General features: G+C 39.8%; 1 protein-coding gene across 5 annotated transcripts in view; it reads right to left on the reverse strand.

Annotated features, from left to right (window-relative positions):
- LOC6525254 (eye-specific diacylglycerol kinase) overlaps positions 1 to 14,540 on the reverse strand; it is a 109,796-nt gene that overhangs the window by 94,215 nt on the left and 1,041 nt on the right. For 3 of the 5 annotated variants that reach the window (XM_039377487.2, XM_039377492.2, XM_039377489.2), the window contains exon 3: positions 6,327 to 6,332. In XM_039377487.2, coding sequence (XP_039233421.1) covers positions 6,327 to 6,332 — 6 coding nt within the window. Of the gene's footprint in view, positions 1 to 6,326; positions 6,333 to 10,242; positions 10,854 to 14,540 lie in introns of those variants that run through there. The other 2 variants (XM_039377483.2, XM_015190703.3) reach the window with 2 other exon arrangements.

Raw genomic sequence — 14,540 nt, forward strand, 5'->3', positions numbered from 1 at the left:
CGCATTATTCAAATGAAATGCTCTTTATTGTCTGCCAGTCGTATCGTACCAGCAATAGCACCACCACCACCACCACCACCACCACCACCACCACCACCACCAACAACAACAACAACAGCAACATCAGCAACAGCAATCAAACAAATCAGAAAGAAAACCCCAATGGAAGCAAAAAACAAATGTCCATGGAGGATAATACAAAAAAAAAAATTATCACCTGCATACAACGAGAAAAATTAGTCATTTCTCACAAAAAAATGCGATTAGAAGGAGCAACATTAAAAGAAGAAAAGACGCCAAAATCGGATTGTTCTTGAGTTGCAGCTACCGAAAATGTAAAACTATGAGGGAGGTCCTAAAAAATCTAAGTTTTAATGAATATGAAAAGTTTATTTGCGCAATTCAATACATTTAATTAATAATGTTTTTTGAAGTTCTCCAAGTGCGAAGTTGCAGCTTCAGAAAATGTGAAACTATCTATAGGAAAGCTTCTAAAAATCTAAATTTGGATTAATATGAAAATGTTATTTGCGTAATTCAATACATTTGATTAATAATGTTTTTTGAAGTTCTCAAAACGCAGAGTTGCAGCTACCAAAAATGTAAAACTATGAGGGAGGTCCTAAAAAATCTAAGTTTTAATGAATATGAAAAGGTTATTTGCGTAATTCAATACATTTAATTAATAGTGTTTTTGGAAGTTCTCCACGTGCAGATTTGCAGCTTCAGAAAATGTGAAAACAAAGGAAAGCTTCTAAAAATCTAAATTTGGATTAATATGAAAATGTTATTTGCGTAATTCAATACATTTGATTAATAATGTTTTTTGAAGTTCTCAAAACGCAGAGTTGCAGCTACCAAAAATGTAAAACTATGAGGGAGGTCCTAAAAAATCTAAGTTTTAATGAATATGAAAAGGTTATTTGCGTAATTCAATACATTTAATTAATAGTGTTTTTGGAAGTTCTCCACGTGCAGATTTGCAGCTTCAGAAAATGTAAAACTATCTATAGGAATGCTTCTAAGAATCTAAATTTGGATTAATATGAAAAAGTTATTTGCGTAATTCAATACATTTAATTAATAATGTTTTTGGAAGTTCTTCACGTGCAGATTTGAAGTTTCAGAAAATGTGAAAACAAAGGAAAGCTTCTAAAAATCTAAATTTGGATTAATATGAAAATGTTATTTGCGTAATTCAATACATTTAATTAATAATGTTTTATGAAGTTCTCCACGTGCACACATCTCCACTCAATCGGACATTGATTAGAACAAAGAGGCAGCCAGGGAAGTGCAGGAATTGCAAGTTGCAAACTTCGTTCTGCTTATCGTCGTATGTCGAAATCAAATTGAATGCGTGGGCTCCTATGTGCATATACCCTTATATATAGATAAATATATATAGATATATATGTACGTAGATGGGCAGCCAACAAATGCACTTCCCACTTACCATATACACATGTAACTTCCTGGAATGAGAACTCCATGTACTTGCTGCATAAAGTTAAATTGCTTTTCTAAGAACAAAGTATGCCAAATTCTAACACAAATTCGTGTTTAAAATGTGGGTAGCCACTTAACTTGAGGCATTTCAAGGTAATTTTTGGTATTACTGCCGACATTTCTGCATTCGGTATGCAGAGTCTCTTAATATTTTAAAGATCTTCTAACTTTTAATGCTGCCGTACGCCGCAAAAAGCCCAATCGAGATTCATCGTTTTTTCGCAGACAATTTCGCGAAAATTGGTTCACCTCTTGTGGGTCGCCGCATGACATTCAGAATATTTCAGAGACAGCGTCAAAAACGCGATATGAACCATGACGACCGAAAAGGAGAACGAAGCCACACAGAACTTGACTGCAACGCCATCCAAATGGCTGGCAGTCAATGGCCCATCGCCTAGGCCTATTTGGTTTGTACAATGGCGGCCACACAACTAGGTTACTCCATACCATACCAAACAAAAGGCTGAAACATTGTTTATAAAAAGTTAGATAGCTAGTAACTCAACTCTAAATGGGTAATTACAAACTTGGTAAAGCGAACATCACAATAACTATTTGCTTGACCGCAACTGTAGGACAAATACGGACTACGAGGCCATGTGGACGCATCTCAAAGTGGCAAGTGAAGCGGAGAAGGTGCAGAGGACCCAAGGACGCTGCGGCCTGTGCGATATGTTAATTTGGCCTAAACTACACACCAACCGAAAATGGCAAACGGCGGCTGCGAAAACGAAAGTGAAAGTGAAAGTGAACGGGAACGGGAACGGGAACGGGAAACGCGTCCTTCGCCTGCAAATCCCAAAGGCGAAATGTGTCATACTCGTACATACGCCAGTTAGCTGAGGATTTTAAAGAAACACGAACAAGAAGCAGTATTTTCTTATTTCTGCCCGCTACTGTCGTTTTTCTGGCCACGGACATGGGGCAGCTTTGATTTATGCCACAGGATGCGACGTACTCGTGGAGTATATGATAATAAATCAGTTTGGCACATTTTTGAAGCTTTAATGTGGTTTCAAAAAATAAGAAAAATTACAAATGCTAAAGAAGAATTTCTACATTAATATATTAATAATAAAAGCATATGAGTAAAGAAAAATATGTAAATACCAATAAATTTGTGTGCATACTTTAATAGATATTTGCATTTTCAATATCTTATAAAGCACGGTATCAAGTGATTCGCTCAATAATGATTTGGCCAAAGGATTCTTTGCGGATGCTGTAATGAAAGTTTGGGACATTGTGGTGCCCACCAGGACGCACACCGCCCACTTTTCCCAAGCGCCACTCGATTGACACGTTTTCCCAGAGACACGATCTACCCCTGAACACACACTACATACAGTACATACATATATTTATATATATATATCCATTTTGGCCTGAAAATCCCACACCTCAGTGTCAAATTTAATGCGGTTCGCTGTTTATTAGATTTGCACAAATGGCATTTTCGCCAGTAGGTTGCGCCACCGAAAATGGAATGGGTGTGATATCCTTGCGGATGTGAAGGTCCTTTCTAGGCGTTAAGTGCTTGTTGGTGGTGCTTTCCCAACGCAACAACAGCAACAACAACAACTCTATCAGCTGGCAAAAAAAAACAAAAAAAAACCGACAGCGAAATTATTGAAAATTCATTTAAATGTCAGCTACAAAGCGGCGCACAAAAATTGGCGCAACATGTCGTATGCGCAATATTAAATATTAAAACGCTTACATTATTTACAAACAAACAACCAGGCGAAGAAAACAGGCGAATGAAGGCACAAAGACTTTTACACACTCAGTCGAAATTAAATTTCAGACTTGCTCAGCCCAGCTGAGAATCAGAATCAAAATCAGCATATTTATGAGTGTTATGAATGGCGAGGAGCAACAACTCAATGCGATTGCAAATTAGAAGGCCAACATATCCTGTCCGGCTGCATGGCGACAAAAAAAAACAAAAAAACAAAAAAGACAACAATGCCGGTCGATTGGGCAAAGAGAAAATTAAATCAACGCCGCCGTCATCATTCCGCTGGCATTTTCCACGCGATTCAAGCGTCCAAGCGGATTGCAGCCTAAAACTGCAGACAAAACAAAATCCAGCTGAATGTCAACCAGATTTTGATTGCCTCTCTTCACGGCCCAGTTGTTGTTCTGTTTTTCGTTTTTAAAATCCACTTTCAATGTAGAGCAACTGCCGATTGCAATTGTGATCAACTAAAAGTGTACCTTTCCTTAAAATTTAAACATACACGATTTTATATTGTCACTGTAAAGCGTAACGCACTATTAAATCTCTAAAGCAATTCAAGCAAGATTTTACAAGAAATACTGCAATTTTTGGCCATATTATTGTTATGGTTACTCGACAAGGCACTTATCACAAAACAACAGACCAAAGCGGATGCCGGATGTCAAATGTCAGTGACAAAACTGCAAGAGACGCGTAGAGATGGGCGTAGTCCAAATAAATACTAAGCTTAAATTAAAGTCAGTTGCAATATAATTTAAAGCCAGTAATTCCATTGATTCGCTGCCTAGTTGTAGCCACATTGAAAACCGATAACTCGGCACCCCTTTGTACCACCCCTTTGCACCCCTTTTTTCACTACGCCCCTGCCGACGGATGCATCTATGGTCTCGATGACAGCGGAAATCCTGTTCGATTCGATTCGCTTTGATCCGATCCGATCCATTTCCCTGGCCATTCGCACTGCGAATGTGAATGCGAATACATATTCGAATGCGAGAGCCTCTGAATTCGCTAACAAACTGTCGTAAAAATCTGCGTATGCATTCGCTCATTCACCATCACATCTACATCCAAATAAACATTCACATTCACATCCACTTGGCAGAAGAACGCCCTTTAAAAAGTTCATTTCAGTGTCATGTTTAAGGCTCGTAAAATGAACTCTCATCGTTGGGGTTTTTCGTTTCGCTCCGATTCGATTCGATGCCATTCGATTCGATTCATTGCGGGACAACATTGCATAATATCAATATCAATTTCACATTTCACATTTTCCTCCCCCTACCCCCAACCAAGCCAACCAAGTCCTCCAAGTCCTCCAAGTTCATTGTTGTTCTTTTGTATGGATATTGCCCGAAATGCTCCTTCATTCCCGCTCATAAGAGCACAATCTACTTCTTCATCGGCACCCGTTCCCATTCAATCACTCACTCACTCATTCACTCCTTCACTCATTCACTCCTTCACTCATTCACTCACTCCTTCAATCCTTCACTCACTCATTCCCTGATTTCCTTCATTTTGCGCACAATGGCGTTTGTTTGCCACGAGGCAAAAACGGGAGGCGTCCACGGGGCGTATGCGTAACGCGCATAGAAAGCCATCATATATACTACGCGTACAACAAACAAATCCAAAAATGTGAGTAGGGGAAATATGCGTGTGGTAACACCAGCGGAAGGGGTTTAAAAATCCAGGGGAAAGGAGGGGGCACACGCTTCTCTTCATCGCAACTGTAATTATTGATTGAGAATTTTGATTGAAATGTTATGAAGATGGCCAGCACTGAAGCTTATGGCTTCATGGCTTATAGGCGTGTTTATCATTGATTTTGTTATTAAAATAAAGGGTATGTATATTGATGTTATTATTAATATATAGGGTATGTATATTGATGTTATTATTCATATATAGGGTATGTAAATTCCTTACACCGCTTAGAACTTGTAGCACTTTAATGGTGTTTCAATAATTCCATGAGTACTGCTTTTTTCCGGCGAATCTCGCTTTGGTTCCTGTTAAATTTCCTTGCGGCACAGAACGTGCTTTCTCCCCGCTTTCCCCGCTTTCCACACTTCCACCCCCCAACCCCCTCATCATCCCCCCCGGTTAACTGCTGCTGGAAATATGATTACAATGGTTGACAGACAAAACGTCGTGCCAGGTGGGAAGGTTGTCAAAACGAATACATGTCCGACCGATGCGTGCGATTACCGCGGGTTGCGAATGGTGAAAGGTGAAATGGGCGTGGAGAAAGGCGACAGGAGAGAGAGGAGAGGGGCGAGGGGAGAGGGGAGAGGGAAGAGTGGAGAAGGAGTGGGTGTGGGTGGCATGGGGCAAGTGGAGCATAAACAGGCGAGCAAGGACAAATAGGATGGTTTGTCTGTGACATTGAACATGTTTAAAGTGCCAGTCGAAGCATTTCAAAACCCAAAAAAACACCCATACAAATCATTTTTCAGTCATCACCAATATTCAAGCGAAGAAAAATGTAACTTTTGGGTTATAGAACTAAAATAGTAACGCATTTTTTGTGATTTTATCAGCACTGTGTGCTTTGCAGAATTCAATTACAATAACGTAATTAAGTAAGCATTAGTGCAAATTATTTTTTAACGCGCCACAGGATAATTTATTCATGCAAACCACAGCTGCATACGTTCGACGTTCGGTTATCCATTTAATAGAGCACTTGATTTTAGTTTCAATTTAATAATCAGAATATGCCAACCGCTTTGTGTAATGCTTTATTAATCACCCGCAAAAAAAAAAAAAAAGAGAATAACCAAATGGTCAACTCCATTCATTTTTTTTGGTTTTGCAACTTGTTTGTTGTTTTTTGTGCAAACGGATTTTGAAGTCGTTAAATCCCCCGCAATAAAGTTAGCAAGTAAAAACGTATATCACAAACGCATTACGCTGCATTAATCTTGTCGGAATGGTAAATACCTGATGTGTAATGTGAATGTTTGTGGTTTTATGTACGTGCGCAGATATTTTTCGCCGCTCGCCTTTTGTTTTCAGGCTTTTGCTTAACGACAGGTCCGTAAAAATTTGTGTCTGTACTCACGTATCACTGCAATGAGAAAAGAGAGTAGAAGGCGAAAAACTGGTTAAATATGCGGCTAATAAAATGGCAAAATCAATATTAAAGTAGATGGTTTACTGCTGCTTGGCTTGCCTAGTGTTGTATGAAATGTATCTAATCATTAAGTTGTAGCAATTAAAGTTAAGCTGGCAATAAGAACCATGCAAAAATCATACAAATTGCATGACACGAGGAACTGAAACGAAACTGCTCTTTTCCTTAAATTATCCTTTTGTGTTCCACAGGACATGCATTATTATCTGAAAGCTTCGAACTCAGTTGATCGGATTCCGTGTAAATATATTTAAAATATCTGTGGCTTAATACTTGACCAATGACTGCACTCGAAAGTCAGGTTTTTCCAGCCGATTTCAAAGTGGCTGGCTCACATTACACACAGGACACACAGGACACACAGGACATACGGCACTCATAGTTTTATTTTGCTGTTGCTGTGCAGTTGAACAATTTGACCAAAAAATGTTATTTCGCGAATGTGTCGAGCTGCTTTATGGCTGCACTTTTTGGGGCGCTTTATCCCCAAATGGGGGATCGTCTGGGCCGGAATGGAAATGGAAATGTATCTACCTCGAGTTCTGTATGAGCGTGTGTAATAAGCATAACAGCTTGCTGCTTGCTGCTTGCTGCTCCCCTGACTAAAACGACGCCACAGGCATCGCATCGCATCGCATACTTCTGAAAGCCACTAAAATGCGCGATTCCAGCGACGCCAACTACGCCAGCTTCCCCACCAAAAAAAAAAAAAAAAAGGCTCCTCAGCAATAAAAGCAAACTCACAGATACTCCACACACACACACACACGCACACACAGATACTTTCGAAGCACACGCAAGTGTGGGTGAGGTAAAATGCATGGGATATCCTAACTACTGCCCATACTCTCACCGAGATTGTTTTCATTGCTTACAAAATAATTAAAATATGAAATAAACTCATAAATTACAACTAATTAAAGCAAAGTTGGACAGCTAAACAGCTACTTTATTTAGCAACAAATTATAAGCAACAAAGATGCTAATTTAATTTAATTAAATTTACTGCAAGAGAGTGCTGCTTAATAAATATGTATTTGCGCACTAGAAAACGCACTTGCGTGGCATGCAAAATAAATATTTTGAACTTTGCATTAAGCCTTTGTGCACGTTTTTGGGCCGAAATTGTTTGGCAAAATTGGGCCACGAATTTGGCCAGAATTTAGCCAGAATTTAGTCAGAATTTAGCCAGAATTTGGCAAGTGTATGTCAAGATAGCGATGCCTGACTGCTGGCTGAATTTGAACTTGAATGTTTTAAACAATTTGCAAGCACAAATTTTCCGGGCAACATGCAGTGCAGAAATGTTGCTTGCTTCTTCTGCTTCTTCTTGGTCGCCAGCTTTTGTGGCATATTTGCGTCCGATTTATTTTTTTTTTTTGGTGCGCCCCTGCTTTGTGGCGCATAGAAAGGATTTCGAGGACCTTCCTTGGGTGCCTTGTGTGGCAGCAACAGGACCACAGCCAGAAAATCCCAATCCCAATCCCCGCACAGATGCTGCAAATTTCCCAGCATTAAAGCCAGTCGGGCTGCAACTTTTTGACAGCCGGGAAAACAGCAGGAGAGTTTCCAGAGTGTAAGTGTGAGTGTGAGTGTGAGGAAAAGGGGAGCGTTGCACGCTGCACACATCACTTGCAACTGGAATAGTTGTCCAATGTTTTATGAGTTTTTGTGGCATGCCAGCAGGGAATTGGCAAGGGGAATGGTGAAATGGGGAAAGGGATTGGGGCAAGGGATTGGGGCAAGGGATTGGGGCAAGGGAATGGGGCAGACCCCAATGACGTTGGATGAGTGCCGAGGGCAAAACGGCAGACGCACTCCTTTGTGCACTTACGCAAATGTTTATGCATATTTCACTCTGTTAACTGTTTTCTGTTATCTGATATCTGTTATCTGTTAACTTGGCGCAGGTCAAAGGTCGACCCTTTTTGCTGTACTTATCGCACATGGCAAATGGCCAAAACTTTCGCCATTTCATTTGCATTCACAAACAAATGATTAATGGCCGCAAATTGTAATTGAGAGGGGCATAAGGGTTAATAAACTCAAATAAACTGAAATATATGCTATTTAAATTGCATATTATTTATTCGTTTTGGTGGCGCAGCATCTCCATTAGCGAGAGCAGCCTGTCTTGTATGCTGCACAATTAACTAACTTGAAATGTAAGCAAACAGTGTAAATATTTTCAGGCCCTCAAGGCCAGCGAAATTGGGGCAAAAATGGGTGAAAATGGGTGAAAATGGGCGGAAATGGGCGAAAATGGAGGGGGGTGGTCTCATCCAGGTGTAATGGTTGACACCTCCGTCAAAAGGATAAAAAGCCAACGTACTTCATTAATTTTAATTAAGCGCCCACAGCATGACAAAAACGTGAGACCAAAAAACAGAAAAGGCGAGACCAAAACGACGGCGGCGTCAGAAACAACAGGCATCCCGCTGACGAAAGGGGGGCGGGGAAGGGGGAGGGTTAAGGGGGTGTGTGTGGAAAAGTTGCGGAAAATGTGAAAAGCGCTGAAGAGGCGGGTAAAGAGGCGGGGGATAGCCGAAATTGGAACTGCAAGCAAATACCTAGAGATGAACATTTGTGGGGTGGCGCATTCCACTTTCGGCACTGAACTCGGAATCAAATAATCTCACATTGAAATATTCTACGCATGGAAATGCAAATTAAAGAAGCTGCCACAGAAATCTCTTTGAAAGTGAAACAGTTTTAGTGTCCGAAAGTATGCAGCATTTCATTGCTGAAAGCGCATTTCAAAATCCATTCGTTTATGATGAAAAAATAACTCTGCATTTAATTGGTAATTTTGCGCAAAAATAAATATCTCAATAATGCTGATTGTCTGTGGAAAAGCGGCTTTGTATCTCGACTTGCAGAAAGTGGAAAATTAAACGCAGCAGCAGCATACCTTTTTTTTTCGCTTGAGAGTTTTCCCAGAATATGAAATAGATTTTAGCGCACTCACTATTTGTGGCAGCTTTTCGCCTCCATTTGGATTTTCAGCTTCCCCATCCTTTTGCCTCATAAATTTCTAAACATGCAGACTGAGGCAGCCAGCATTCAAACCGCAAAACTTCAAACATTCCCATTTGCCAGCGGCCCCGTTTTGTAGGCTATGAAATAATAAAAGGACGTTTTTTGGCCACCGTTGCAGTGTCCTCGTGTCCTCGTGTCTTCTTGTCTTCGGCTAAAGGTCAGAGTGCAGAGTGCAGGGCCAACAGGTTATGGGCTTAAGTCGCACAAGATAGCAAGTAAATTTAAGGACTTTGTGCACTTGCTAAATTAAATTGCACACAGGCGAATTGAGCGCAAGCAAAGGGATCAACTTCAGTGCAATTGGTGCACTAATGAGGCGGAGCTACGAATGCATATTGCATTACAAGAAATGCAAATGTTTTGTTGCCATAATGATGATGCCATATGCATTCTGCCTTGCATTGCATTTACACATGCATTGTCCGAACTAAACCTAACAATTATGGCCATAGTGCCACTATGGAAGTGCATTTAATTTTGCAACTATTTGGCATTTTCAGTGACCTTTTTGCAGTGATGAATGAAGGGAGATGACCTAAACATGTTACTCGATTTTCTTGAATTTTGAAAACTATTAGCTTGTGCAGCAGCAGCAGTGCGTGTTTTCACTATGCTGCAAATCCAATTACGGTGTGCATTTTATATGTGTGTTTGTATGTGTGTGTGAATTTTCCCAGCGCAACGCAGTACATAATTCCAGGAAAGAAGCCTCCAAAAAGCTGGCAACAACTAATCGAATTATGAGCGGAAAGTGAAGGTAAGGGAAGAGGAAGGGGAAGGGGAAAACCCAATGCGCAGTACTCACTAATCCAGCATTTCGATATCCTCCTCGCTCTCCTCGTCGCCCTCCTCGTCCAGTCCCTCCTCATCGTCATAGAAGCGGGCTTCATCCGCCGCATTGGTGCCCCCAAAGCGCTCCCTACTCCTCTCCCTCTCCCTATCCCGGTCCCGCCCCCGCTCCTGCTCCCTCTCCCTCTCCCTTTCGCGTTCCCTGCCGCGATTTTGCATGCCATTGGTGGCGTTTCGAGCCCGCGAATTGGCCGGGGAATCGGAGGCGCCACGGCGATGGCGACGACTACGCGTGGACAGACCAACGCCCTGCTCCAGTTCCTCCTCCTCCTCGTCGCTCTCGATCTCAATCTCGTCGAGATCCCGCTGGCTGATGCTGCGCTCCGGCATTTCAACGCGTTTGTCTATCGAATCAATCGAATCACTTGCAAAAAAAAAAATGTATATGTGCTGTCGATTTATTCAATTGTTCACACCACACGAAGAGTTCTGTGTAGAATTCGGGGAAAAATAAACGGCAAAAATTGTTTTCGACTTCAGTTTTGGCCACCCAAGTTAGACTTGCACCGAACGCACTCGAAACTGCAATTGGCGTTGAAAGCGCGTTGCTTTCTCTGCGTTTGGCAATTGGCACACAAGTCCAAAGACTCGATGGGGCTTCACATCGCGAGACCTTAGCCAGAGGTGCTGGCCACGTCTCAAATGGCTAATTCAATTAGCCATTGCTCGCAGTCCAAGCGCCACAAAGTTGCGTCCATTCAATGCCCTCTAGTAATTACTATTTATTGTTAAGATATTAATAATAATAGTATAATATTTGGATTTTGTGGTTAAAAGTGTGTAAAAGTATGCAGCTTCAGAGTAACTCATCGCATTTCCCCATTGAAACGCCATTGTTGCCTACTTTTGGTTTTCACATAAATCCTAAATATGCCTAAAAGTATGCAGCAATAAAAAGAATTGCAGCTTTAGGCATTAATCCTGCATTTATTCGCATTTAAATATTATTTAGCAGTACAATAATTTAATTCTACATGTATCCAAATTTTTTAATAAAAATAAAAGAAAACTATATATTATTAGTGCATACATTTAGACACCCTTGAAAGTTATTCTCCACTTATGTGGACTCTATATATGAAATTACTTTGCACCTTAATCTTAAATACGCCTAAAAGTATGCAGCAAAAAAAGAATTGCAGCTTTAGGCATTAATCCTGCATTTATTCGCATTTAAATATTATTTAGCAGTACAATAATTGAATTCTACATGTATCCAAATTTTTTAATAAAAAAAAAGAAAACTATATATTATTATTGCATACATTTAGACACCCTTGAAAGTTATTCTCCACTTATGTGGACTCTATATATGAAATTACTTTGCACCTTAATCTTAAATACGCCTAAAAGTATGCTGCAATAAAAATAATTACAGCTTTTGGCATGAATCCTGCATTTATTCGCATTTAAATATTATTATTGCATACATTTAGACACATTTTAAAGTTATTCTTGACTCTTAACTTCTCACACTGTTACAAACTGAGCGGAAAACCCATTAGCTTTCGCAAATCGCAGATAACAGGGTACCACCTCGACGGTCACTCCAAGAACACATTCTCCTCACTTTGTCCATTCGATTTGCTCCATCCACATTTCTGCCTTCGAAAGGCAACTGAAAACGACGAAGAGGAGCAAATAATGCTGAAATGGGTCAGCGATTTTCGGGGGCGACATTGTGACGATAGGAAGGAAGCCCTTCGCACGTGCTGCTCACCTGTGCTAAATGGAATGGAGGTGGGTCAGGTGAGTGGTCAGTGAGGTGAGTGGGTGAGTGGGCGAGTGGGCGAGTGGATGACATCCGAATTCGCCACGTCGGCAGGAAACGCCTTACTCAATTGAGGTAATCAAGTGCTCGTATTACTTAAATTGTGATTAAAACTATTTTCTGTGATGGCTATTTGGCCATTTGATTGGCCATTTGATGCTGTGATTACTTTTTTTATGGCCTTTCGAAGCTCGCGTGTTTTCTTTTCGCTTATCGCATCCTCAAATTCGAAGTTGGCAGTAGCGAAATTATTGACAATTATATTGGCTTAGCTGATTTGCTTGGTTGGTTGGTTGGTTGGTGTTTCCGCAAAAATGCCACCGCCCCTTTTTTGGTACCATCTTTGCCATTTGTTTTTCACTCAGCTCATAAAACCATAAAAAATTTAAATGAGCTGAGCCCGCAACGAGCCCGATTTAATGAGCCATTTCAATGCCGCGGAGCCTCTGGAATTGTTTCGCAACCAAAACTGGCGCGGTGTATCGACATTTTTTATGCATTTATCCGTACATTTGTTTTTAATAATGCTGTAAAATAAACAAAGCGAAAAATACGGAAAGACTTTGCATACAAGAGGATGCTTAACATTTCATTTCAAACCATGTATACATGTATTATTATAATTAATTTAAGTGAAACAAATAAGTCTCCATTGTTTTAAATCCATCATGGGAATAATAAATACCACAATATCATACTAATATTTTTCTAATACGTATGTTCTAAGTCTGCCAGCAAGACAAAGTGCCAGGTGAGTAATTAAAATCGCTGATTAGCATTAAAAGGCCTTAAATTCTGTTTCTCGACTTGCCATAAATCTTTTGCTTCGACAAAATTTCAGTCCAGGGGTCAAACTGCCAATTATTTAAGTGCACCTTAATTGAAGTCGTTGCACTAACGATAATTTGAAATTTGCATAAGCAAAAAGCAAAAACAAAATACAAAAAAAAAAACGTGTGTATGCTGATAAATTGCTTTTTGCGGAGCATGTGAACGACGGTCATTGCCAAGGGCGCAATACTTTTGCCGGCAACTGTGACGAAAGCAGCCGCAGCCGGCGACGGTCAGTGTGGCAATTAAAAAATAAATGGTAAAATAAGAAATAAGAAATATATGTATATACATTGAGCCACCACGAGACTCGCAGCACCGAAAAGGTGTCAACTCAGACAACCTTCAATGGCTTCACATTGACAATAAAAATCTGAAAAAAATCTGCGACCAAAAAAGCACGCGGAAGAAACAGAAAAATCGAGAAATCTCAATGGCAGCGAATTTGTGGTCCTCTTTAAAAGGAGTATAAACTATGTTCTCAAAATATATAAAGAATGTAAGTCTCATATGGCTAATAACTTTGAATATTAGTAAGTAAGCCCGCATTTTGTAGTGAAGTTCGTTAGGCCATAAAAGACGGAAACTAACCTGTTGTTGAACGCTTAAAAAAAAGCTAGTTATGACTTACTTATTTTACTCAACCTTTTTGCTTCACATCTCTGAGGTATGTACAGTGATTCTTATCAGTTGAATGACCGCCAGCGAGTTTGGTCATAAAGTTTTTATGTTGGGCCAAAAGGCAACGACCAAGTCAACGTGCGTTTTTCGAGGCGGCCAATTCCTAGTGCAGAATAAATAACGCATAAACACAAATCCACGATTTCAGCCAAAAGCGGTAGCACAGAGAAATACAAATAAAAACAACGCAGCAACAAAAAAGCCACAAAACCAGAAGTGTAGACTACCAGATACCCACTAGTCTATTTTCATCTTGACTTGCCTAAAAGCCCCAGGAGTAATGGGTACTTTTTGGCTGGTTTACAAGTTTAAATAATCACAATTTTTTGTAAGGGGTACCAAAATTATCAAAAAATTGTGTAAAATTCCCAATTTGAAATGCAAAGCTATTGGGATTTGGATAACAAGCTCAACATATTTTACAAATATATTCCATATATTTCTAATGTTCTGATCAAAGTACTGATTGCTGTTTATTCCACAAATAATATACGGGTTTTTACATTAGTGTTGCTAAAAAATGTATATTTCCCATACGAACGGTGGCAAATTAGCGACGCACCTCAAAACAAATAACAATTCGAGTATAAAGTCGTTTATAATAGATACACAACTTCTGCACACTTTTGATGATAAAACGATGATGTTTTAACACATCAGGGGCGCCCACGATCTTATCAGTTGGGAATGTTCTTTGCTTATCGCTGCCGTAGAGCAAACACTTTTCGAAAACGAGCGTTAAACAAGACAAATTATTACAGATGTCGTCACTATGGTGATTTGCTAAATGTTACCTAATGGTGTTTAATTGTTAAGCATGCTAATTTATTTTATTTTATTTTTAAAAGTAAATTAACTGTTTTCAGTATTTACTTCTAAATGAAGTTATGAATTATTTTTTAAACTGTTGTTAAGCTTTAAAATTTAAATGAAATCGATTTCACCATTTACAAAAAGCTTGAAATCTCCAT

This window comes from Drosophila yakuba, chromosome X (assembly GCF_016746365.2).
Source record: "Drosophila yakuba strain Tai18E2 chromosome X, Prin_Dyak_Tai18E2_2.1, whole genome shotgun sequence".
Taxonomy (NCBI): domain Eukaryota; kingdom Metazoa; phylum Arthropoda; class Insecta; order Diptera; family Drosophilidae; genus Drosophila; species Drosophila yakuba.